The sequence below is a fragment of the Odontesthes bonariensis genome, chromosome 12, assembly GCF_027942865.1.
Source record: "Odontesthes bonariensis isolate fOdoBon6 chromosome 12, fOdoBon6.hap1, whole genome shotgun sequence".
Taxonomy (NCBI): Eukaryota; Metazoa; Chordata; class Actinopteri; order Atheriniformes; family Atherinopsidae; genus Odontesthes; species Odontesthes bonariensis.
The window spans coordinates 18,416,658-18,444,526 of NC_134517.1; the positions used below are offsets into that span (position 1 = coordinate 18,416,658).

General features: G+C 41.0%; 2 protein-coding genes across 4 annotated transcripts in view; one reads left to right on the plus strand and one right to left on the minus strand.

The window, feature by feature from the left end:
• Positions 1 to 20,315, minus strand: part of col4a2 (collagen, type IV, alpha 2) — a 70,717-nt gene extending 50,402 nt beyond the window's left edge. Inside the window, exons 1-4 of one of the 3 annotated variants that reach the window (XM_075479454.1) lie at positions 20,071 to 20,315; positions 19,883 to 19,977; positions 19,524 to 19,657; positions 19,382 to 19,433 (exon numbers count right to left, since the gene is read on the minus strand). In XM_075479454.1, coding sequence (XP_075335569.1) covers positions 19,382 to 19,433; positions 19,524 to 19,561 — 90 coding nt within the window. In that variant the 5' untranslated portion in view covers positions 19,562 to 19,657; positions 19,883 to 19,977; positions 20,071 to 20,315. Of the gene's footprint in view, positions 1 to 19,381; positions 19,434 to 19,523; positions 19,658 to 19,882 lie in introns of all 3 variants that reach the window. The other 2 variants (XM_075479455.1, XM_075479456.1) reach the window with 2 other exon arrangements.
• Positions 20,170 to 27,869, plus strand: part of col4a1 (collagen, type IV, alpha 1) — a 51,828-nt gene continuing 44,128 nt past the window's right edge. The window contains exon 1 of the mRNA XM_075479457.1: positions 20,170 to 20,425. Within this exon, the coding sequence (XP_075335572.1) occupies positions 20,354 to 20,425 (72 nt within the window). The 5' untranslated portion in view covers positions 20,170 to 20,353. The remainder of the gene's footprint in view (positions 20,426 to 27,869) is intronic.

The following is a 27,869-nucleotide window of genomic DNA, read 5'->3' on the forward strand; positions in this document are numbered from 1 at the left end:
GACAATCCCTGAGAAGGGAACAGGGGATAGGAAGTAATGGAACTAGGGTTGCAATTTAGGGCATTTAGGGCAACCCTAAATGCAACACAACCTAAGAAAAATAAACTGTTGACTTTTAGCTCAGGTCGAATTTGTATAGCATAATAATAAAATCATTACCAAAAACAACCCAAGAGCAGTAACACATGAAATCATGGGGACTAACCAGTAACTCACTGAGTGGACCATTTTGTTTCCCTCAATAATCTAAACTACATGAACCCAATAGGGTTAAAATAATAAACTGTAACTTGATGAAATAAGAAACTATTAATAGAACTCAGGTTTCATATCCACGTCAACTAAAACAATAGTATCTAACAGTATCTAACGGAATAGGTAAGCTGATATAACAACAAAACTTTGTAACAGGTGTTTTAAAAACACTTAAATTCATTCTCTGCTCATGGAATCTACTAGGGAAGCAATTTACATATTCAACATGAAAAATACCATGAAAAGACAAGAGTGCTTTTTAACCAATTGCCATATCAAGTAAAAAGACAAGGCAAGACCAGGCCACAAATGAAGTCAGATGAAACCAGACCACCTAGATCCATAATATGGGGTCCTGCAGAGTGCTGTCATAAATCTGGCACCTTCAGTACAGTACGCAAAACCATAATGAAGCAGGACCATATCCCAGTCTAAACATAGTGATTGCTCTACCAGATGGGACTGTCTCCCATTTTTATGAAAATAACACCCTCACATTTTCTCGATACTTTAGAACGGTTTTCAGAGTATGAAAGAAAATGTACAAATTTATTCCCATGCCATTGTCATAAGAACTGTCAGACAACAACGTGAAATAAAACGTTGGCCACAAACCAGGACACTTCTTGGGATTCCAGTTTGCTCTCATTATTCATCTGTGGCTTCATGTTTACAGTGTGACTCTGTGGTGATGATTATATTTCATGTCCTGTGACCAACCGTTGTAGACTGCTCTGCATCACAACAGCATTCAGTTGGTCTGGCCTTTCCGACCAAAAGCCGGCTGTTTTCCCCATACAGAGCCAACACCCTGTTGTTCCTCTGTTTGTGTTTCTAACTTTTGAAGAGCCAATCAGTCTTATACCATTAACCACGGAGAGCATTATGAGGAAAGTCAGTACTAATATGCAAAACAATTAAGAGATTTTTCATCATTAAGAGTAAGCCATTTCTCTTAAATAACCACTAAAAATGTAAGGAAATCAGCCTGCTTGATGTCTTACGACACTAACAGCACATAACCCTAAATTAATCTTTTTTTGTGTGTGCTTGGACAAACTGTAGGCGTATGTGCAGGATTTGCTTGCCATTTACTTCCCAAGCTTCGATCACTTAAATACTGAAAAAGTGTGGTGTAAAGATAACTCACAGCTTTGGTCCTTGGAAGCACAGAAGCTGTTCAGATGAATATTTTTTTGATAAGGAATGTTGTTTTCATTGCCTCCCTGTTTTTTATAGCCTCGCTCCATAGCTACACCTTTACTGTATTAGACAGCTAATGATACAGCTGGGCCAACTTAATTCTTTCTCAGGCTTAGTTTTTCTCTCCTACATTCCCCCAGACTGCTACATACACTTTGTACATTATTGTTAATAATGTTATTGAGGACAAATTGTGTAATTTTTGTCTGACTTAGTGGATACTTTTAATTTTCTTTTTTTTTTTTCAAAAACTGGCTATTCGAGTCCAAGAACACACTGTACAATGTCCTAATGTAACGCCATAAAAGAAAAAAAAGGGATACATCTAGTTTCTATAGTTTTCTATACCTCTGCATTAACTGGAACTTAAAACTGGTATGTGACGATTATGTGGTATTACTGAAAGGTAACAATTGTGTTTCAGAGCATGTAGTTCACTCCTCTTCTTTAAGAATTTGCAGTTCCATCACTTTTTCTTTACAATGTGTCAAAAACATATCTCTAACAAGAATGTCAAGGTCTGAGAACTCCATAAAACATATCTGAGACCTTGACTCTTTTGGGGCATCTGGCTGGGAAGCTCATTTGCGCTGTTGTCTCAAAGCAAGATGGCACCGGTTCAAATTCCAGCTGGGGCCATTCTGTGTGGAATCTGAGTGTTCTCCTTTTCCTATGTGGATTCTCTCCGGGTGCTCCAGCTTCCTCCCACAGCACGGAAAAATATGCATGTTAGATTAATTGGTGATAGTGAAATGGTCATGAATGTGAGCGACTGTGGTTGTTCGTCTCTGTGTTGGTCCTGTGAGGGACTGGTGACTTTGTCAAGGATGTACCCTGCCTCTTGCCTTGTGACTCATAAAATTGGAATGGAAACTTTAGGACTTTTTTATTTTATCTATCTTTTTGTTTTACAAATTCATGCAGGACGCCACTTTTTTTTACTCTGAAACAGTAGAGAAAACACACAATTTTGTGCTTTTTAGAATCAGTTCATCAGGTTGTATTTAACTGAAGCATTCCTACACCAGCATAAAGCACATTCAGACATCATGATGGTCAGTTATGTGGATTGTTTGTGGTCATCCTGAGTCACCCCGGTCTTGTTTTTTCTATGTACCGTTTAGATTAGGTTTACCACAGACAAAACCATTTCCGACACTTCCTGCCAAAGTCAACAAGCAGCCAAAATCAACAAAGAAACTCAGGCAGGAGGGCAGGATGATGACAAGACAAAAACAGACAAAACAAACTGAAGAGTCAAAAAAATGTCTGCTTTTCGAGAGGGAGCTGGAACTAGGGAGGCTTCTTATGACTTTAGCCTCGAGACTGCTTCCAACACTCCAAAAACATGAGGATCACAAGTAGATTTATAGTAGTTCAGAGCAGTCAGGAACTCACAAAAGCATGACTGACAAGATTACATCGCACAGACAGATAATCTCAACATAGTTGAAACTATTTACAAATGGCACTTAAAAGAAAAAGATTCAGAGAGAGTGTGTTCGGAATAATCTTAAAACCTGAGTTCAGAGTGCTACATAAAACATCCTTCCATGGAATCCAAAAAATGCATCTTAAATACGGCCTTAAACACAGGCACAGCTACACAGATCCACAGAGAGAGAAAGATACGAGTCCATCAAGTCGACACACAGCTGTGCATTCGACTGGCAAAGTAGAGAAGATTCGACAAAGAATATTATAATAAAACTTAAAATATATTCAGAGACATGAACAGACTCAAAGATGGCCTTGAATGAGGGGAGTGTGATGAAGAAAGACACACTTTTGAGGACAATTTTCCACAGCAGATCTTGTGACCAGAATCTTTAGGATTCTTGTTTGTTACACAGATAATGTTTAATTTTTACCATTTCAACAGTCACAGCTCAGCCTTGATGGCAGACCTTGGATGATAGGAGTGACAAACTGCCTCTTTGAGCTCGTTTTCATGCATGAAACAACAGAGAAGAAGCGTAAACGGTGTTTGTGTGAGAGCCCTTGTGGACGAGGTATCAGATGAACAGAGATCACAGACTGTTGGCTGTCAGAGCGAGCGTTTGATCTGCGACCAGTGGTGACACTTCACTAACTCACACAAACGAGTTGGACAACAGATGAAAAGAAAGACGTAAAATATTACTGCTCTGATATCTGTAATGATGGCTCTTAAAGTCACAACAGTTAACAGAAACCATCTCGTAAAACAGGGGATCATAAGTGATGGATCTGTGGGTTGTTTGATAGGAGCTGCTGTTTATCCTTGATGCAACCTTTCCACTTCAACCTTGGCAGTAAGGAATGTCTGATCCTAATGCTCAACTTTTTGGGTGCTAATTTCCTTCAACAAGCTTTTCAACAAGTTTTATATTGTCAGAGTCAATATAAAACATTCTCGGAGGGCTGCAGTATCCTCAGACATGCGTGAACTCCAACATCTGGATATGAGAGGACTAGTTTAGAGAAAACCAAGGCAAACACTGATGCCAGTAAATGGTGGTTAAAGCAGTTCTTGTTAATACCCTTTCCCCACCAAAATTAGAGTACAAATATAGAGTTTTCTTTTTTAAAACATAGGTACACCCACCAAAACAAGGTGATTAAATCCTTTACAATTAGCAGTAACATTAAGTTTACTTTGTACAGCACTTCCAGTAACTATCGTCACTTTCTCCCAGGGAAGAAGCTTGGAAGCTGTGACAACATGAAGGAATGTATCTCACTGTATCCTACAGGCTGTTTTGGGAGTTTCTAATAAGCAAAACTTTCTAAGATAATTAGACTAATTTCTATTTTTTGACTGAGTCATCCCCACACAGCAGGACTGACAGTGAACTACCAGCTGTCTTGTTTAAATAGAAAAAAAAAGGGTCAATCGGGTCTCTTTTTATCTGCAAATGAAACAGTTATCCATTTATTTTTTGTCAGTTTGCGCACCTTTATTCGAGATGTAATAGTTAGTAAATGTGTTATATGCGAAAAGGTGAGCTGGGCTCACTCTTGCAGCCAAGAGTGCAACATCATCTTTGAGAATTAACTGTGCACAGAGATGTTGTGTCCCAATCATCTGATCAGAGCCGGAGCTGATAAATACCTGCAACTGCAGGAGAGTAATTTGATTAATTTAATCCTCTCAAAAGCCTGATATACGTGGGTGTTTGTAAGTCTTTGACTACTGGGCAAGGGGCTTCAGTTAACCACTCCTTAACAAATTAACGTTTGCCATGAAAAATGCATTCAATCTTGAAAACTGTTTGGATGCATAGAACTGAGCTTAAAAAGGAAGTACAGACCTAGGGATGGGCACTTTGAAAGGAAACGTATGCATGTTTTAATCTCTTCCATTATTACTGTATGTGAGTGTGTGTGTATAATATGGACACTATATGTCAGACCATTTGTCAGTGTTACCATTTTCCAAGGTTTACAGGTGCCCTCTGTCACACTAATGAGGCAGACGTCAAAGAGAAAAGCGCACAAACTCGCTTAACTTGAACCACCTGGCCACAAGAGGATCTGAGGAGTGTCCCTGTGTGTACAACACAACTGTGATGGACACATGGTGAGAGATATCACTTGAAACGATATCTGCACCATGTGATACTCCCTTCGCAAGCTGAGAACCATCTCTGCGAATGATTCTTTGAAGCAAGCTCTACACTGAATCAAGAGGCAACTGAAAATAGCAGAAATACATTTTGTAGATGAGAAATTTTTTCTTGTTTTCATTCAGTCATCTTTTAAAACAGTGCAAAGCATTTTTCTCATTTGCTGAATCATGCTCCGCAATAAAGAGTTTCTAGCCACAGGCACTATGCACATTACAGTTTAGAGCCCAAAAAGGTGACTAATCCCCTTTGAGTCTGGGCTGATTTCATGTCGCCAGGATCAAGGCTTTGTGTTTTATCCAGTTCAAAGTCTGCTCAATCCGTGTGCAACAACGGAGAAAGAACTCTAATGATATTTTTTAATGTGTTTCATCACACTCTTTACAGCCTCCCAGTAACCTCAGTAAATCCTGGAGAGCATAAGCAAAAAACTGGGCGAGGCTGCTCTAGATTTATGGGATAAAAAAAAGGGGGGGGGGGGGAAGCACGTCCAAATGACCCCCGTGACTGTGAGAGGGAAGGTATGCACATAAAGCCACAAGGGTCTATGTGTGTGAGAGATGACAAAAAGAGTGGGTGACCGATTCATGCTGGTCACTGTTGTTGTCTGGCTGTGTTATTCACATGTGGGCTGGGGGGAAATTTTTCCCTCACAATGTTAAGTCTTCAAAATTGTGAAAAATGTTGTCGAGTACTTGCAATTGCTTGATCTCCGTTTTGATAAATTCAGCATTCAAATCAGTTTTTGAATGCAGAAACACCTTCAACAAAGGGTTTGTGCTTAGATTTGATCTATCAGAAGGTTACTCTTTAGCATACTACTAAATTACAATTCTTGAAAAGAGAAAAAGGAAAAAAAAAACAAACAAAAAAAACAACCAAAGTGGATTAAAAAAGTGGGAAACATGTCCAAAGGGACAGTTTATAGTTTCTGTTCAACTTTGCCTTCCGGCGATTATCAAGCTGGATCAAATAATCAGATTTTAACAGTAAAATAAACACACGCACACACAGAAGCCGGAAAGGCAAAACATCAAACACGACCATGTTTGTGCTGGTTTAGTTAAAGTGAGGCATGTCTTGGTATGACCTCAGCTGTACAAAAGGTCTCCGTTGCAGTGGAAATTCAGTCGCAACCCTCCTCTCATTTTTTTTTTTGTTTATCTTTTGATGAACAGCACAGCTTTGTCTGTATCATCTCTTTACTTTACATTGTTACTTCTGCTTCCAGCTACACCGTCAATGACTTCCTGTTGGAGTGTTTAAATGATGACATCTCTGTGTGCACTCATGAACCTCGGGAAAGACACGAACATTTACGCAAACGGTGACGTGACAAAAAGGAAAGAAAAGCCGTTTAAGTCGATTTGATCAAGGAAGCACAGATTGCAACTTTCTTTGCAAATTTTCCGATTATTAATATTTTTTAAACCTGATTCCAATTTCCTTTAAAAAAAAAGAAAAAAGAAACAACATACTTCATAGACACATTCACTCTATACAATGAGACCAACAGGCAGATGCAGGACCCTGAATCAAACATCATGCAGTGCAAAGACACACTTCGTGTCCAAACTGAGGTAGAGTTCAGTAACTGTAAAAGGTCAAAAGTGAAGCCACAATCATTTCCCGGATGAATCAGTCCGGAGCTGCTGTGCGTGTGTGTTTACACACCGATTTGCACACCCATTTTCTTGGCATATGAATGTGCTAAAGGTGGAAATAAAGTCTTGTTTTACTAATGTAGACGTGGACTTATCAAGGGAAACTGAAGTGTGGGACCTCATATCCGTGGGATAACTCGGCTGTGATGGTGAGCTCACTTGCCTTCAAGCTGATTCAGTGTCACTAAAATGTTCCAAGGGAACTGACAAAAAAGCTTTGGATTATCAAAGGACACACTGTTGCACCCAGGCTGGCAAAAGACGAGAGTTTTAGGCTATTTTCTAGTTAGAAATTCATACCCGACTCGTCAGACACAAACTTCAGCTCCTTGTAATTAAAAATATAGCCTTGAACACCCTGTCACAAACATCAAATCTTACATCGCATCCCTGGAGGAGAATGAAAGCTTAAGGTGACATTTAGTTTTTTATGGAAGCAAAAGTATAACTGACTGTGCTATAAATGGGGGATCAATAAATAAAGTTTTGATAGTGAGGCTTTTGCAAACCACGAACAAACTCTAAACATCAACAACAACAAAAATATCAATGCCAGTGAATAACTTTAGTGGTCTGAAGATCTGATGGGGTACTTTTGATGAAAATTAAAAAAAAAAGATAGAAAGAAAGAAACACTGCTTATTCTAGCACCCATTAAGGTCAGATGCTGTGAAATTTGCTCGAGCTCCCTCAAAATGGGGCCCTGAGTCCATGTGCCAAGTTATGACAGATCAAAGCATTGTTGAGTTGGACCTCACTTCCTGTCGGACTTCTTCAGCGCTAATATCTATTGCCTGTGACAAACAAACACTGTCCCTATGATAACCTTGATCTTCAGGGTTTGGTAAGTTAAGTTTGGTAAGAGATTGCGTCCTGTTAAATTTCTCAAACTGAAAAGCAATTGGACATTTCCTTTGCTGCTTAGATAATGTTTTTTTCATGATTATGGCGCAACGGCCTGTAATAGAAACGTGGTAAACGAGCTGAAATTCAAGTAGGGCAGCAGTGAAAAAGGAAGTGCTGGGTCAGAAGGTTGGGGTCACTCTGTGGGGTGCAGGACACGACTTTATAGGAGAGCATGAACTAGAGCAAAGGGACCTGAAAGACACAGGGCAGAGCAGAAACTCCCAAAGTACTCCCGTGGCTGAGCTCCAGTGTAAACACAGCTCTGGTTTCTGCCCCAGGCAGACAAAGCTCGACCTTCCCTCTCCGTAACTGCCTCAGGTCACATACAGAGACTCGACTTCATTCCCCTGTGGACCTCACTTCTAATCAGGGCCTCCTGCTGCAAATTGAGCTAAATTAACCTGGGATTAGACCCATTTCTGCCCCGGATCTTGATGCAAACAGGACAACGTGTCGGACCTTGTTACATTGATAGTCCCACTGCAGCTCAACCCGCTAATAAGATGACCAATCGCATCCAGATGGGAGGATTCATTCAGTTACATGGAAACTTGAGAGGTCTGAGAAAAGTGATGTTTGCTGCTCTACGTCTGCTCACGAGAAGACGAGGAAAGAAAGTACGAGGAAAATCTTGCAAAATGATGGCCGAGTGTTAAGAATGAAATAAATGATCAAATTTGATTGAAGTTCTATTGTAGTGGAGCCCGATCATTAATGATCAGGATGGTAAGATAAGTGACCAGTGACAAAGAAGGCCAAAATGGTGGGACAACTGAAGGACAGCTTGGTTTGAAACCACAACGGTGAGAGACCAGACACAGTCTCCTACGGCAACTTGTTGTTAACCTCGTGATGACATTATGAGACAGAGTCAGAAGTTTACCAAAATGATTAAGATTCATCCTCTGCACCATGAATGTCTGCCCCAAGCTTCATGGCAATTCATCAAATAGCCGTTTAGATATAACTGTCTGAACCAAAGTGGTTACAGACCAACTTTCTATAAAAAGAAGAAAAATGCAGACAGGGCATGAGAGAGAGAAGAGAGACTGGACATGGTCACGTTAACACAAAGTGCGCATTTAATTTTGCTAACATTCTTCCCATGACAAGAAATAATTCAGTCTAATCAATTAGACCACAGCTGCAATGGAAAGTAATGGTCTATGACTCCTTTCCCGGAGAAAAAATGTGCAAAGCACAACAGTGAGATCAGTGAATGCCCTCGGCTTGATGACATGTAGTTGTGACGTGATGGAGGATCTCATATCTTCTGCCACTGTCTCTAAAGCCTCCTTTTTTAGCACTTCCCCACCATGAGTCAAATTCAAACAATGAAGTCCAGGAATGGGAGAACTGCGTGGGCACTTGTAGAACCAAGCGCTACGTAAGGAAATCCAGTCGTTTTGTGAGAGACGAGCGTGTTCTTTCTGTAAACACAGCTGAAGCAATCCTTCCATCTGAGCTCACTGAAGAGACTCATCTCTGGTGAGGAGAGACAGATGGCCAGAGATGCACGTGTAGGAGGAGGAGGAGGGATAAGGAGGCAAGCTGAGAGAGGAAGAAGAGGGAGGACAGACTGCCTGCCAAGTGTCCCGCTCAGGGATGCATGGTGAAAGAGCGAGGGGACAGAGTACAGGAGAGATAAAAACCAGGGGCAGAATGAGGCTATAAAAGGAAGTGAGGGACAGAGCTGCACTGAAAGACTTGAAGCCTTGGAGGACAGGGAGGACGGAGACTTTGGAATTCTTTCGACGCAGCTTGATTGGACCCCCGTGTCCCTCCATTAATCACTGTGTGATAGAGTAAGGGCAAAAGACAGGGCACATATACTGTCCATGCAGAACAGAGGGGCTTTTCCAAAGAGAACAACAATCATTTTACAACCAAACTTTCTATTCCAAGTCAAATAAAGTCTCTGGCTGGCGCTTCTCACGCTTTACCGGAGCGCTGTGTCGAGCCACAAACTCTTGAGAAACACGAACAAACAAACAGAAAGACAAGCATGTCTTTTTACAAACAAAACAAAAAAATAGAACTAATGGCATTTACAGAGCGAGGATCTGATAAAAATAAAATAATATTGTAATATACATTGAACTTATCACCTCCTGGGATATTTGTACATCTGGATTTTTTTCTTCCATTAATACCATCAGTGTTCTGCATAATCTGTTTTGCCATTCATCCTGGATGTTGTTTGTTTACATTTGTTGTTACTTTGCCGACTACCTGATTGACATTGTTTCAGATTTTTAAGTAATTAATCAAATTTGATTTATTTATCTATTTGTTTTCTGCTCTATCTAAGCTGTGCTGTCAAGTTGTTTTTAGAGGGAAGAGGCTTTCTCCCGCAACGTTTCCAAACAAACCATACTTATTCAGTCTTTATCTAATTCTGGTGTCATGAACTATGCTAAATGAGGCCCGTAGAGTCTGAGATGTAGTTTTTGGATATCTACCTTGCTGGGATGTCCACTCCTGGGAAGATTGACACCTGTCTTGAAAGTTGTGAATAATCTTTCCTCGCCGTGCAATGACGGACTACAAATAGCTTGGAAACGATCTTATAACCGTTCCCCAGATTGATGGGCAGCAACAATTACCCTTGTAAGAGCCCAGATTTTTGTAAGAGCTGAGCTTTGGCTCCGGACCAGTGAACTGACAACTTTTCAGGTTTTATAGAGGTGATCAAATTTGCAGATGATGCAATTCATCAAGTGTATTTGAGTAACACAACCTGGTTGCTACTTACCCTCTTAATTCATTTGGAAGCAGCAAAAATCTACTCAGTTTTCAGGCCCTGCTTCTGCATTTTAGTTTTTGTTGAATGAAGGACACAGTGAAAAATATCCCATGTTGCTGTTTGTCTAAAGTTGTATTTTCATGGCTATATGTGCACTGTGTAATGCCAAAGCCAAAAATGAAGAGTCTGCCTCCGGGATGAAGCACTCTGATGGGTAAGTGTAGACCTTTTTGCACTACAAAATCGCATTTCTGTGTGATAGAAGCAGTCAGTTTGTGCGAGTATAAATCTGCACACATGCCATACTGGAGAATGTATGACAGTAGGGCAGTGGTGCTGTGCGTCTGCTGGCTGTCACACGTGACTGAGAATTAAAATGAAGCATGACTGTTGCTTATCCATGAAACCAAACCACTGGAATTCCTACATCCGCGTTGCCCCCTGCGCTGAACTTATCCTAAATCTTATCCAAAATATCCAAATAATTAAGCAATATCCAAAAACCACCTTAAAGCAATGATGGATTAGGGGTCCATACAAAATGATGGTAAACAATCATGTGTATATTTACGAAGTCATTACATTTTATTGCACTTAGGTCTAGAAAGTCACATTAATGTGACCAAGGCACACGCCGGGGCAGCATGCATCCATGTTTTAGAAATGGGATCATGCCCAACCTGTCAACCTGTCAAACCCAATTTTTTTTTATAAACACCCAAAACATAAAACACCCCTTACATCACATTTACATTCCCTTCTCATTCACAGGTTACTTCATCCACTTTTAAAGCGTGGACAGGACAGAGTTTACATTATGATTATACAGCTCAGTAAACTCTAGAGTGGTAAAACTATGTGGGGTCCAGCAGGGCTGCAAAGAAACTCTGACACATTTAACTCCACCTCCCTTCCTTTTCCTGTTTAGAAAGCTTCTCTGGATAATCTATTTTCTCTTCACACAATTCTGCCTGCACTCAGGATGCTTCTCATAAATCAAAACTTCACTAAGGCCACACACTTAAACTGAGCCCACGATCTCTGCACGTGCGCGAAGGAAAATGAGTTTCGCACATCCTGTCGACAAGGAAGAGCAAATTGCCGGACTAATTCGAGACATGTTTCAGTAACCCACAACACATGGGCCGATTTACTCTTCTGTTTAATTGGTTCCATAATTGCAGATGCTCTCTGGTTTAGAGAGGCTATTTGTATATGACAGCCAAGAGCAACTAGCCCTTCCTCAGGCGACCAATGCAGAACTGCTGAGATCAATCAAACAATCACCACCACAAAGTTAGGTTTTACACCAAAAAACTGGCAACAATACAGAAGGAAATAAGAGATGCACCTAATGTACTTCCCCTTCGCATGTGAGCGCACATGCACATGCCCCTCTATCGCCAGACGCAACACAGAAAAAATGCAGAAAGGTCACTAGGTCTGTCTCTGAGGTGAGGCCAACACCTCAGTGGAAACTGCCTGCCCCCTCCGCTGCAGCCTCTCACACCACACACACACACACACACACACACACACACGCACACCACTGACAGGGAAGCCCCATGCTTCTCATCCGAGGCAGTGGCTTCCTGCATATCAGCACAATGGGCTCTTCCCTTGATTGTCAAAGCCGCTATTTTCGCAGTGGATGTGCTGGCCATTTTTCTACTCTTATCATCGGCAGACATCTTCCCCTCGCCCCGGACGTGCACCTTCCTCCTCGGTAAAACAATCGCATCAGAGGTCAAAGTCTACTTTTCATTCAGTGATCCCCCTCACATGCACATCAGTCATTTACAACCCAAGTGGCCTGCACTGCGGTGTAAGTCATGGAAACTGTATTTCCACTACTTTTCAATTTCTCATGGATATTCAAAACACACTCATTTGGATTTAGTTTGAACATGTGGTCGCAACGGAATCCCAAGCCAAGAAGACACATGTAGAAACAACATCCATCACAATCATCCACTTAGCTGAAAAAAGGGTAATTGCTAAAGCAGACATTGCTGCTGGGCTTCCAGGTAGAAGACTGTGGCCAAAAACTCCCATTGCCTGTATCGCCCCCCCCTAATTCCATCAAAGTTTACACACATCTTGAAATATATTCTAAAACACATGAGAATCAAAGCCTCTCAAAGGGACCCATAAGAAACATCCTGTTAACATTACTGCCTCAAGAGCCTTCCTTCCTACGCCAACAGACACTGATAAACTGTATTTTGTGTGCATGTTTGAAGTGTCTGAGTGAAGTGGTGGTGGTTAAATACTTCCATACAATCATGTTTGGGCTCTCATGAATCTAGAATATCTTCTCAGTTTTCCAACGAGGACATGGCAGGAGTCACAGCAGCAAAGTAGTGGAACAGAAACCATCCCAAAGACCCACCAGAGTCAAAGCAGGTTAAAGTTGATTTTAAGGGTTCGGCTCACTTTAAACAGATCCAAATGGATCTGAGGAATGTTAACAGCAACAAAAACATTCAACTAAAGGATTTATAGTATTACACCCAAATGAAGCACAAAACAAACAAATATAAAGGGTGTTCTGATCTGGATCTTTGGGATCCATCACCAGTAATCTCATCAGGATCATTGTGAAGTCTTTGATGTATTGTGTATTTTGGTTTACAAAACTGTTAGTATTTTGTTCAGATATGAGAATGTATCATGACGACTGTTGATTTATTGCAACGGCACAAGTTCATCGCAATTGTCTTGTAAACTACAGCAGCTTGTGCTTGCTGATCAGCTAAGAAATCAACAAATTCTGCTTTTTTTTGTGGTCTAAAATATGCCACTTTTCATTAAATAATAATCAGAATAAAAAGCTTAATGTGAAGAACACACTGATATAACAATGCACTGCAACAAATTCTTGTGGCGTTCCACAAAAATTTGTCTTAAAGGGATAATCCGGAGTAAAATGCACTTTAGATCAATTTACGGGATGTTGGGAGTACTTACGTTGAGTTGACATCAAAATCATGTCATTCAGATGTGTTTTGAGAATTTTGATTTGACCGTTTTTAGCCAAAAGTCGTTAGCCTGGAAGTGAATGGGGCAAATCATGTCACCGTTACAAAACGCTATTTTTATACCTCTTCTACAGCTCCAAACAACATAACACTTACGTGGTAGTGAGTAGAGGGTCCCTAAAGCCAAACCGAAGTGTCCCGAGGTCTTCATGTGGTGGGATATAGAGTCCAGAATGAATTTAATCAAGCCAGTACCTTTCCGGAAATGTTGCTGCTGCAACTGCTGCTACAGACCGTGGTGAAGTTGGTTTGATATTGGTTTGAAAAAAAAGACACCTTATTTCCTTATTGTGAATATCTGTCGAATATCCAATATCAAACTAACTTCACCACGGTCTGTAGCGGCAGCTGCAGCAGCAACATTTCCGGAAAGGTACTGGCTTGATTAAATTCATTCTGGACTCTATATCCGACCACATGAAGACCTCGGCTATAAAAGGCAATAAAACCATTAAAAAGGAATAAAAAAAATAAAAGAAAGAAATTAAAAAAGAAAGAAATTTAAAACCCATTAAAATAATCATTAAGTAATTAAAAAGTGAAGAGTGCAGATAAAATACTTTCAGGTGTCATATGCACAGCTAAATAGAACTGTTTTCAGCCTGGATTTAAACATTGTCAGAGTTGAGGCCTGTCTCACATCTTCTGGAAGACCCTCTAGACCCTTTAGGGACCCTCTACTCACTACCACGTAAGTGTTATGTTGTTTGGAGCTGTAGAAGAGGTATAAAAATAGCGTTTTGTAGCGGTGACATGATTTGCCCCATTCACTTCCAGGCTAACGACTTTTGGCTAAAAACGGTCAAATCGAAATTCTCAAAACACATCCGAATGACATGATTTTGATGTCAACTCAACGTATGTACTCCCAACATCCCGTAAATTGATCTAAAGTGCATTTTACTCCGGATTATCCCTTTAAGCTCCTGTAACTTTATCCTCATCACTCAGCTTCACACACTACACACAAACATACAGGCACATACGCCTGCGGATTGATGTGCTGACATTATTAGGTAGGTGCAGATTCTTGTTTACAATCTTTACTCTGGTGTGAGACCTGACCCAGATATGAAGCTTCCATAGGACAAAACAATGGGAAGGGATGACGTGCCATGGCTCTTTTGTATTAGTCCCTATTACACCAGAGCTGAGGAAGCCTCTGACTGAAGCATATTGTTGCATAGAGAGTGTGCAGTGTTGTCCACTACGTTGAGGAGCCTTTCAATGTTCTTTCTATCTGCTCGAGGGCCTCCAGAAAAGTCCTAAACACAGAGCCAGCTGGATTTGTCAGTGTGTTGTTTTTAAGCCAACAAAAATAAAGAAAATTTGGTCAAAAGTGCTCGTTGACTTTAGCTGACAATAAACATCCATTTAATTTAAGCCTTTGACAATTTTTTCACACAACGCTGATTAAAGTCTCTCAGATTTGCAATATTGAGGAGTTTTAAAATGTATACTATTTTGAATAATCTTACAGCCTTACGATATAGAATAACTTTCCATTAAAGAAGGCAAGTAATGGTGATTTGGAGCTACATTTTTAGAACCGAATTGAATTGAATAGTGTACTCACTCAGTCTTCCTCATCTGCTCATTGTCAGAAACTGTACAGTATTGTCCAAACTTTGGTCATCTACATCAACTAAGCCAAGCATGGCTAGTTTTGTCAATATAAGGGCAGCACATATTACAAGCCCTACATGTTACACAGATGTTACTTAATCTGGAAACAGAGGACATCAAAGCAGACGAGTAACAGATAAATAACTGACAAACACCCAAAAAGAAGAATCAAATCAAATCAAAACAGCAGACATACATATCCAGTGTAGGCCAGCACGGCTGTACATGTATTTATACCTTCCTTTGCCATTTTCGTGTGGATTTTGTTTTCTTAAAACAATAGGTTAATTCACCTTGTCAGTTTGAGAAATCTGCCTTTGATTTCAGCATATGCATAATAATATAACAAATGATCGCGATCACAAATACTTTGTTGTTTAATAATTACGGAGAGAACTTGAAAATGAGTCTGTTTCGTTTCATCACACCTGATTTCAGCTTTCAAGATTGCTGTCATGACGGCTGGGGAGAATCAGTAAAATATAAAAACTGAATTAAAGCATGACAGTTTAGTCCCGTTAAGTTATTATCCAACAACTGCTCCCGCAAAACTAATGGCTGGCGTAACAGCTAAAATGTCACGTATGCATACTGGCATGACACTCCTGATGTCTGATAAGGATAGAAGGAAATCCTTTCGTGTTCACATGAATGTAAAATAATCACGGCACGATCGCAACAAGAGGCTCTTTGTTATGCTGATATATCAACATAAATTCACAACAAAAGAGCTTTGTTGTCCTGAGATGAACTCTTGATCTCAACCACCTTTCTCTATGACGACCAACTTTTCATGCCACCTTCGACTGTGGCTGTTGGGAACGACCGGAACATTTTCCAGGTTGTACTTTATCCTGCCAATAGTCTTCATCCCGGAGGCTCAACCGGTCCCGCCAACACAGTGAGGCACATCAAGCAGAGGAATGTGAAATTTGTGGGAATCGTAAATAAAATCGTATGAAAAATATCTTGAGTTATGCTTTCAATAGGCAGAGGAATCCCTCAATGTAAATCATCACATGGACGCAGATGGTGGGAACCAGCTGAACAGTGATTTGGTTTAAAGAAGTTAAACAGTCCCATGAGTCAGATTTAAATCTGACATTAAACAGAAACATATTTTCCAGGAGGCAGCTGAGATGAGAAATTCTTGATGGGAATCACGAGTGAAGTGGTGTTTCTCCGAATGCTTTTACCATGTAAAACGTCTTCCACCACCTCATTACCAACGCCCCACGGCTACTGAAACCATCTCCCCATGCTTTCAACAGCCTCTGCAATGATTACAGATGGAAACATCCAACTTAAAAGTCAGATGCCGGTTGTACGTCACACCAAGAAAGTGAAGCTATTTTAAGAAACGTGTTTAATCTTTCTGAGATGTTTCTCCATTTGACAGTTAACTTGTCTGTTAAGAGCACATGGGCTGTGTCAAACTAAATTTAGCCTGTCGTCTCCCGGTATCGCGGCCTTGGGGAGAAACTGAACAATACACAGAGGAGTTGAGCGGTGTCACATGCTTTTTAATCAAGTCCTGACCAAATTTGATAAGAGCATGGGACAACAAGTCCTTTTCATCACAGATAATAACTTTTCATCTGGGAGCCTTGAGTATGATATTAGATATTTTGGAGAATCAGCCAAACAGCTGACGTCTTGCACAAGCACAGAAACCCAGTGCGCACATCATGGATTCTACATCAAACATGTGGGCTTGATAAAAGGTACAAATAAAAAAGGCCAGGCAACGTCTCTTTCACTTGAATTTTTATGGCAACTTGTATCAGCACGGAAACGAAAGCTTCTGAAAAAAAAAAAAAAAAAAAATCAAGAAATGTGAACAAGGCGGGATCCATTGGGATTCAATCGGGATTTAAGACTGCCACTACATCTGCTACCAGTTCCCACTACAAGGCCCTGAGGAGGACATTAGCAAGATGTTAATGATATCCAAAACAAGTTGTCTCATCCTTAGTGTTGTGAAATCTAACCTTAAAGGGACATCATCTTTTGGTCCTGAGGATAATGCTTTCTTTATGATGTTTCCCAGATATAAGGGGAACATCAGGGCTTTTCTGAGTTTTATCAGAAATACGTGTGTTGTTGTGTGTGTGTTTTCATGTGTATTTCCATAAAATCTCTCAGCATAACAATGGTTTTTCAACAGATGCGTGTTGCAATATTAGTGGAAAAACTGTTTCTCCACGGCTGCTCGCAAAAAGATAAATGGCCCAAAGCTAAACTCGTGTTCAGTGTAGGTGTTCAGTTCAGTGAGTCCCACACCGTTTGACCATGTGGCGTGCACACAAATGTTCAACAGTTTGGTTTGAGGTTAACCTTTAAAGAGAACATATGGGGGAAAAAATTCCTTCTATCGTATGCTTGAAAAGAACCCAAAATCCCAACCCTGACATTTTGTTTTTGGACCTCTTAAACTGAAATGACATCATTCAGTGAACTTTTTAGATTTTCAGGGGAAATCTAAAAAGTCTATCTTTATCTCTGCCTAATTTCAACTTCAGATGATGCTGCATTTGCTGCATCTTAGAAGTGAGAAATTGAAACTCTTTTGTTTTGCTATTAACTTCAAATCCCATCATTACCTATCTTGTTCATTCAAAATAATAAATAAATGTTTTATTACTGACAAGGAAATCTTGACTTCTAATTGACTTCTTTAATTTTTATTTTTTTCTGATATCCCATTTGTCACTGAATGCACCATCAATAGGCACTGGTAATAGCCAGAAGTGTATGCTACTCTTACTATAATAACATGCTCCAAGGGTCATGAAGTAAGGTACACTTTAAAAGAGGCAGACCCCCAGAAAGTGAGAGGTAGAGTGGTGACTCCAACCCTGAAAAATGATCCGCTCAAATGGAGGTGTAAATTGATGGATGAAAAAGGTGCTGTGCTATTTGGACTAAAGCCCGTTGCAGACGTTTAATCAAGACCTCGGGATGTGTCCACTTGTGAAAAAAATGGGCATAAAATGTCCACTTTAACTGTCCAATTTTGGAATGGCCAGCGAATAACATCTCCGTAACAAAAAGAGAACCCTCTCAATAATGTATGGCGGTGCCCCAGGCATCTACTTTTGTTTGCTGGGAAACTAACCTTACCTTTAACTCCACATTAAGCATGCGCCATTCAGCCATAACATTAAAACCACAGGTTCATTGAGTGACACTGCTCATCTTGTTGCAAGGGAATGCACAGCTGGGAAAAGCTGTCTCCTGGCAAGTCACATGGACGTTACTTTGACACTTGACACATACTTTAACATTTTTGCAGAGCACTCGCGCCCCCCCCCCCCAATATGGTAAGAGAGGCTCCCCCAACAGTAGCAGCTTCCTCCCATGAGGACAGCAGTGGGCCCCAGAAAAATGACATCGGAAGTACTCGAAGAACATGCCAAAGAGTCTGAGGTGGGACCTGAGGGAAGCAAGCCCAGTCCACAAAGACACGACCCCACAACCCACAGGGCCCAATGGATCTATTGCTAACATCCTGGTACCAGACCCTCTAGACATTTTTAAGTGCTCAATGTCTACACCTCGACTGGTTGGGGCTTTTTCAGCAGCCAAAGGAGAACATAAGTAATGTTAGTTCTAACGTTATGGCTGATTGGAGAATATTACAGAGCGCAAACAAAAAAAGAGAAATGCTGTGAAGATTTTTTCAAAATGTTGCTTTTCCAGGTGAGGAGGTATCTTATAGGATCTGTTTTCTTATATGTATAAAGAAGGTCACAGTTACTCGATGTAATCCATCACAGCTGTGCCTTTTTTTTATTTTGTCATTATCATTATGCGTCCATTTAGATGTGATGATGTGCTCTCATTTCAACCAAAAATAATTTGGTACTGAAGAGTTACTTTGTAACATTGAAGCAGACCATGTAAAAGCCCTGAAAGGTCAACAACTTATGCAGCCTGCAGAGGTCGTGACCCTGCCTCTCACAGGGTCAAGAGGTCAATTGAAACACAACATAGCCAGACTTGAGTATTCCGTTCCTGTTTGTTCGATTTGCAAAAACAAAACAGCTGGTAAAATTGCAACATGAGTCACTTCACCACAAACTGTCTTGGCTTTTGTTGCTTGCTGATTTCTGTATCAGCATACAGAGCCAAGAATCCACCTACTGGTGGAACTCCCCAACCCAGCCCAGCCCAGACACTCCCACTGGTAACGCACTGTGTCTGTCCGCCTCACAACTCCAACCAAGACACGGGGTTTGTTTTTTTCTGTCGTAATTCTCAGCAGGCTGCAGTGTTTTAACTGAAAACTCTCAAACAAAAATCAATGACACGTGGGCGATAAAAACTTACTGCGTGCACCCCCGAGGCGAGGATGGCGACGAAGAGGCACAGAAGCAGCAGCCTGTGGATGAAAAATTCCAACGTGAAAAAACGCTAATAAATAAATGTGCTGGTGACTATGTGCTGTAAAACGACATCGTGCTGCTTTTACCTCAGATTTTTGAGCCCACTGTTGCGCTGCCGTTGCATGGTACCACTCACGCGGACCGCAAACTCAAATCCCACGCCGCTTCTTCACCTTCAAACACTTAAAGCATGACTATCCGACCTGAGGCAGATTGAAACCTTCAATATAAATAATTCATGTTAACAGTGAATCCATACACCAGATCCGTCAGATAACAACTTTATTATTTGTTCTATTTTTTTTTTTTTTTTTACTTAAGAAGGGTTTCCAACGTGCGTCTTGCTCATGAGAAAGCACTGCCACTGACACACATTAACACAATATAATTTTTTTAAAAGTTTGTCATTCGTTTGTGATCGGTTTGATAAAAATGCTCAACTTACTGTCGGCTCAGTCACGCGCGCGATGGTGAAACGAAGGAAGTATCTCTGGGGGGAGATGCTCTGAATCCGAGGGTTAAAAGTTTCAGAACAGCCACCTAAGGCGCAAAAAAAAAAAAATAATAATAACAATAGCGCCACAAATATTCTTGCAAAAGCACAAAAGTGTACCGAGTAGTCCCTCTCCTTACCGAGAAAAGTCAAAGTGTTTGTAACAGCAACGATTGAGTCCGTTTGCATGTGCGAGGGTGGTCGTTTTGGGGAGGGGGGTGTGGTGCAGCAGAAACAAGACAGAGTTGCATCGATCAGAACCTCACATCGTCTCGGATAAAGATGCAGCTAAACGTGCTGTCCCTGCTCTGCCGATAAGATCCGAGTTACCTGAAGACAGAGGACAAGGAGCGGTTAACAGGTGGCTGTTTGCGGGCACTCTGCACAACGTTGCGCACAGAGCCTCCACAGCGCGCCGCAACAATGCTGTTACCGTCCGGCACACTGTTACTGCTGGCGGCTCTCTACTCAAGGCTAGATCTGAATGGGGCTGAGGTAAGTGGACGTACAATTTCGATGCGTTTACAGATAAACCCTGCGCAGAAAATATCTTTTGAACCGCGTCTGGTTCTGTTGTCAGCTCTCGGCAGGGGAGAAGCCTCTTCATGTGCACAAAGTCATGCTGCCTTAGGTCTATTGATAGAGTCTGCTTATTTATCAGTTTAATGAACATTTGGTTCATCATCACTGAGACATTTTCTCTGCAGAGATTTTCATTGTTATTTGTTGTACCCTAGTTTTAGATTCAGAATCAGAATACTTTATTTGTTCCAGAAGAGCAATTCAGTCATTTTTTAGGTTGGGCTCTATCATGCCTCTCTAAAACTTTCTGTCGGAGCTACATAGTCCAGCCTTCTCCACCTCTGTTGGAGAGGAGCAGAGTGAGGGTGGGAGAGGGTGGGGCACATGAGCCTACAGTAGCTGCAGTTTCTCTGTGTGTGTGTGTGTGTGTGTGTGTGTGTGTGTGTTACATAGGACGGTCTGGCAAAGTAATAATAGACACAAAGATGTGTTTGCAGTTAGTCATTAGTATGTTTAGATAATCCACTGAAGGCAATTGTTATTTTTGAATGCTTTAATGATTTCACTCCACATTCTAGACAATGAAAGAAGGTTTAGACTATCTGTTGTTTTTCAGGACAGTTTTGAACCATTTATGGAAAGTTGTAGTTTCATTAAACTTCAGCGTGTCTGTTTTCTGTGGGAAATAAAAGTCCTCAGGAGGAAAAGTACCAAGATCCTGTCATACTTCTGTTGGCCAGCTCTCATCTGAGTTTACGAAAGACAAAGTTTGATGTTTGACATGAGCTAATACATTTGAGAAATGTGCACATATTGACCTTAAATGTCTTTCAATCATCCTTTTTAAACCTTCAGGTTTGAGGCAGATGTCCAAAATGATAGCAGTTACGCTCTCTTCCAGATTCTGATAGTTTCTTTAAGGAAAATAGAGGATTTCTGCAGTGCGAGTAAAATCCCTAAGAATGAGTTCTAAATAACTGATGAGATTGAATATGATTTCTCATTTTGTCACTCACAAACATGGATGCGCTGATGCATGGCACAAACCTCTTAACCCAAGATATTAAGGTGAGTTCTGGGCCTTAAGAGTCATGCCCTGATGTGTAGTGCAGGGTATATGCTGGTATACAGAGTAGACCCACGTCTAAATTCTCTCTGGTGTGCATCAAATTCAGTGTGCTCCAAGTTAATTTATTTTCATTGGAATGGTTGTGCAGGGTTTAGACATGAGGTTCAGGTCTTTAATTTCCTATTTATGCCTACTCTGATGTCAAGCGGCAAAAGATGGGTGACTATGTGTGAATCATACTTTGGATCTGCAAAGAATCTACAAAGTGCCATTAGGTGTCACTGTTTAAAACAGAGGAGGGTATTTATCATTTGTGGGACAAGCTGCTTGAAAAAAAAAAGAAGATATAGGGGGCAGAAATCTCTCCTGGCACATGTCATTTTCCCAACTTCGATGTGTTTGAGTTCACCGCAATAGTTTTCACACATAGGCAACAATTCATGACTAAACAAACAAACGAGTCTCACACCATTATTGAATAATTGTAGTATTGTAGTGCTTCCACTTTAAGGTCTGTAAAACTTAGATGACTACATCTTTTTGTTTTTTTATTGGGACGTCACCACATTACTGTACAGAACTGTGTAAAAGCTTGAGTGAACCCTTATTTCATCATATATTACCAGGTGAAACAGGTGCAAACTTAAATAGGAATTAAAGGGGAACTCCGGGGCATTTGAAGCGCAATTCCATTGCTAGAGGTTGTCAAATACTGATAATAGGACACAGAGAGGTGCAAATCTGCGCTCCCTGTGTGGAGATAGCGCTGTTCGCTCAGCCTGTCATGCGAGGCTAATACGTGGTGGCTAAGGGGCAAGCGCTAACCCTTCCACATAAAACAACAACTTGCACACTGCAGAAACGTCACACCACTTTATAAACCATCCGACAATAAAGTCACAAGCCTTACCATCAAAACCATATGCATGGTTCTCACATTACTGGCATGGGGACGTTACAAAACAACTTTATAAACAGCATGTAACTCACCGGTTATTGGTACGCTCGCGCATGTGAAAGCCCAAAAGAGTCGATGGACGATAATCCCATATACAAAACAATTAATCTTCTCTAGAAAAACTGCGTTCAAGTATTTAAAACATTACAACAATATTACTGGGCATGTATTGTTGTTTATAAAGTGGTGTGACGTTTCTGCAGTGTGCAAGTTGTTGTTTTACGTGGAAGGGTTAGCGCTTGCCCCTTAGCCACCACATATTAGCCTCGCATGACAGGCTGCGCAAATAGAGCTATCTCCACACAGGGAGCGCCGATTTGCACCTGTCTGTGTCCTACTATCAGTATTTGACAACCTCTAGCAATGGAAATGCGCTTCAAATGCCCCGGAGTTCCCCTTTAAGCACACAATTTTAACAAGCTTTAAAGTCATTATTAGGTATGAGCACCTTGAAGTAGTCTTTACGAATAGTTCTCCGGGCTCCTTGAAGGGCATTTCAAAGCTCTTCTTTGGATGCTGGCTGCCTTTTGTTCTGCACTCTGTCAAGATGATCCCACACTGCTTCAGTAATGTCCGGGCTCTGGGGAGGATTCATCCCTCCATTAGACCTGTTGCCGCTGATTTTCAGTCCACTTCTTGTGTCATTTGGCATACCTCAGTCTTTTCTCCCAGTTTTCCTTCCTTAAGAATGGCTTCTTGACAGCCACCCTGCATTGTATGCATGGAGACCATTTCTGATGAGGCCTCAGTGAACAGTAGATAGGTCAAATGAAGGTCCAGATGCATTTCTCAGGTCCTGTGTCAGGTCTTTGCTGGATTTCCTTTCCCTCTTTCTTAAGGACATCACTTTCAGATACTGTTCATCTGTTGTAGATAGTTTTTTTGGCTTGCCACTTCTTCTTTTGTCCTTAAGTTGTCACACAAGGACACACTACACACCAAGCTGAGACTTGCCAAGTTTTCAGCTAATAGCTCTTCAGAAATCACCTTGTTGAAGCAAAAATACTATTTTATGTCTGTCTAACCTTTACCTTTCATCATTTAGGTTGATGAAACTAAAGAAATAGGAACAAATGATGCGCATTTGCAGCTGGTTGCTTGCAACAAAGCGCCTAAAGACACAGCGAAAAAAAACAGTTCTGTATTGTCTGTTATGTATAGACACAACACTGGTTCATCCCTTGAGTTAGATGTCTTTTTTATGCCTGAATGACCGATAGGTCAGTGTTAATTGGATTAAAAACAAACAAAAAATCCTCTGGAAATGGTCATGTACAAGGTCTGGATTGAAAATGAGTGAAAAAGCAGTCAATTTCTAAAGAAGAACTATGAAAGACCTTCAGAAATCCTGGAAAACTGTTGCTCAAGACCAATTTGAGAGATTACAAGGTCTGAGTTGATGGAAGCAGTGTATAAAGAAATGAGGGTTGACTCAAGCCTTATGTACAGTATTGTATATGTTTGAATTTGTTTGGCTTGTTTTTTATATTAATGCAGTAACCAGTAACTAGTCTCTGTAGCTGTGTGTTGTTTCTCTATTTCTAAAGATCTGCCAATCTGACATCCTGATTCAGTGGTCTCGATTGTCAAATACACCATCGCCTCAAAAATCTGTATTCTGCTTCGAGCTAACTTGGCAAGACAAACTACCTGGTGAGATGGAGGGAGGTCATCGTTGGGGTTAAAACTGTTCTTTTCACATTATTAAGTAGATGTTAAAAAGCTCCATCCCCACCCCTGGAGAATATCCCTAACAACAGACATCTCTGAAATTTAGAGCCTTCTTTGTAAAACCTTTTTTTCATTTGCAACAACATTAGAGCGACATACACATCTTGATATGACAGCGGGCCGGAATGAATGAACGTTAACAGAAAACCATATTTAAAAATGGCAAAGATACTGTTTATTACATTAGTTGAACCCAGCACTGATCCAGCATGATGAGTTGGTGCATCCCCAGTCACTGTGATGATAATGTAGATTTTTACCAGGACTCCTGTTGTATTGAAAAAAGAAGGCTTTGCACAGATAGCTTTGAATGGATAATTTGATATTGAGACAATATCAGGTCAGATGTTTGTGAGGCACCCAGGGAGGAGGGGTTGCAAATCTTCATTTAAAATTAGACAATCATGGAACTTGCTTGTGTTTCGAGTCTCTCTTGGTCATTTCTTCATTGTACACTTAAGTATGTTAAGACATAAAGAAGTGTAATAATACCACATGTATGTACTGCAGTTGCTAACTTCATCTGAAAGGCCTAAGTAAGTCATTTTGAGTGGACTCTCCATCAGAAAAAAATAATCTCACTAACAGGAATCGATTGTGTTAACAGTGTGGGTCCTTATCAAGAGTAAAGATCTGAAAGAATGGAATTCTGTAATCAGTTTATTGCAGAACGGAGCGATGACGTTTCCGAGCCACCCACCACTTCATGAGGAAGCATGTCTTTAACACCCGGGTGTACTTTCAGTTGGGATGGAGTGTGGCTGTGAGTTGCCATTGTTAAGCGACAATTAAAACTGAGCTTCTTTGAGCAATTTAAGATGTTGGTCACAAATGCCAGCTAATAAAATACACATTATCCTCCAGCTAAAGAGTTTTTTTTTTTCTTCTTCAGTGTGTGAGCTCAGCAAAGCTTCCTCTGAGGGCCAAATAAATGTCTCATATGATAACAATATCATACATATTGTCACCGCCAATGTAACGATATCCTCCAGGTTGTGTGGTTACAAAACCAAGCAGTGTGGTTCCTGTACCCAATTATTATAGTACAAAAACGATCACTATCCATTGAGCAATCTTTGATCAAGGCTTTGATTCATTGAGCTGTGTAGTCATAAGTGTACAATGTGGAGAGCCAACATGCCAAGTTAAAGGAAAAGGCAGAGGTGCCTTTTATCCTACTGGACACCTGCATTTGGAGCCAGAGAGATAAGACAGACACTGAACATCTGGACAGAGGTATGTCCACCTGAACATATTGTTGCTGACCAGATGACTCCAGTGAAATCTGAGTATTTTAAACTTCTGGATTTAGTGTTTAGAGTTGAGTATGTTCCCATCCACCCATGGGAGGTCCTCAGCAGGAGGTTTGTGATCCTCTCGGGGCTTTTATTCCACTCAAAGCTCCTCTCCTCATCTTACATCCTGCGCGGTGAAGCGGATATTATAGACTTAAATGTTGTCCCAGGTGGATTTTTATTCAACATACCATTTTATGTCATGACTTTTGTTTGAGACACGACTTTGAGAACCAGAACCTCCTGTTTTGGCTTCTACATGCACTCCTGGCTAAATAGTTCAGGGTCAAACACAAACACATACGAGCACTCTCATAACGTGATAACCCTGAACCATAAGGAAGGAGAAAGATAAGCTGTAAGATCGCCTTGCCTTTCCCCTCTTTCCTGTAGGGATGAAACAACAAACCATGATTTAGCTTTATGTAGACCTCTGCTTCTGATATTTTTAACAGCATCATCTGATATCTGATCTGGTCAGAATGAGTCATTAGTAATTCCGAGTGAAGCCATAGGAGGAGGAGGAGGAGGAGGAAAGAGGGCAGATCTTCAGAGTGAGAGTTTGTGTGTGGGATGTTAGATGGTCGCATTGGGAAAATTCGGTAGCTGGTGGGAAAGACGAGCTGTTCCCGCAACAAGTATGTTTTTATTATTCAAGGACTTTCCTGGGATAAACCCAACCTTAAAACGAATAAAGAAAGTAGCACTCTATACTGTTAACCATCGTAAAACTAAGGATCTATTAGACTTGAGCCTCATCTCAGTTCCTCCCCATGGCCCTTACCTACATTTTTGCAGAGGTAAGGCGCCCCTTTTCTTTTAGAGATAAAAGAGTAGTGGTCATGCAGTCATTCAAATGGACCTCAAAAACCCCTGCTGAGGGGCTGAATGATCACAACTCACATATTAGAGTGAGTTAGACAAAGGGCATCTTAGCGAAATGGAGCGGTAGGTCCAAGGGAAGGAATTGAGATTAGGCCTTGATCTGTTTCTCTTGCTGACCTGAGTGCCGACATGGCTGCTTGCAGTTTTGACTGATCCTGATCCTGTAGACACCCCCCACAAAGACAACAGCTGAATCTGTCACTGCGACTGGCCACCAACAAAGCATTTCACCCTGGGAATGCACAACCTGCCTGCTGTAAAAATGCCTACATTTGGAAGAGCTGTGTTTGTGTTTGTGTACTCCTATTTTGATAGGTGTCACTAGGTAGCAAAGGTAATTCTCTCCTGACCTTGCTACCCAAGAGTTGTGGCAGATATGCGCCATTTTCAGCTTGTGCTGCCTGTGCGTGTGCCTCTATGTGTGTTCCCTGTCTCTGGCATGTGAGGAGGGGATTAAATAAGTTGGTTAAGCTTTGTAGAGCCCTTTTCAATTCCCTTTGGCCCAACTCAAGGACTGTAGAGGAGGCGTTTCATTCAGATTGGCCACAGCTGCAGTTTTCTTTTCACACATAAAACATTTGTTCTGTCCCACGCTTAAAATTTCTGCACTTAAGATCAACTTGTATGCTATCCTAGAGATTGGTTACTTCCCTGAGGTGCATTGCGATGGTGAAAGTTTACCCATTCCAGTGTGAAACTGGTGAGTCATAAATGTCATTTGTGGTTTGAATGAAGATGGTGTAACGGATACACTGGTCTGACGGGGAGGTGGGAGGTGGAGAGTGATGGAGGGAAAGGCTGCTAGAGGAGAGAGAGGGGGCGATAAGTCTGAAGTGGAGGAATGTTTTTCGGAGCCAGTGATGATACCCCGTGGCAAATCTTTTAGTTTCGCTCTCTGGTCCTTGCCCTGAACTTCCATCCTCTGCTGCAAAACTGTCCAATCAATGGAGTAGAGGCCAGTGATGATAGCATCACTAGATTTATGGCTTTCTGCTTATTTTTTTTCTTTTTCTTTATGCTGGTTAAGTTTTGGCTGTGTTTTCATCCAGCTGTTCCTTTTTGGAAAGGAAAGCTTCCATCTTGGTGTCTTACAGCAGGTGCAATGGACAGATACTGTAGATGTGGGACTGCCAATGCTTGATTACCTCATTACAGCCGTTCTAGAAAACACAGACAATGTTTAGAGAAGCTGTTACTGTTTTCTTGTGTCGCCACGACAACAACGGAGCAACTCTGAATGCGAGTATGCCTGTATTTGGATAGAGTCTGCCCCATTTAGCTTAACACGAGAGTGCTAACATACTATACCACATTCAGCATCTTCTGTGTGTGTTTATAGGCAAAATTTTCTAAGCATAGTAGAAGATAGTAACACAGTAAAGGGTCATGATGTATCAGTTCATCATCATCTAGAGACAAAGAAGTGGGACGGGGTATTGGCTCTGCTAAGTTTGAAGAGATGTTAAACTCCACCCAAAC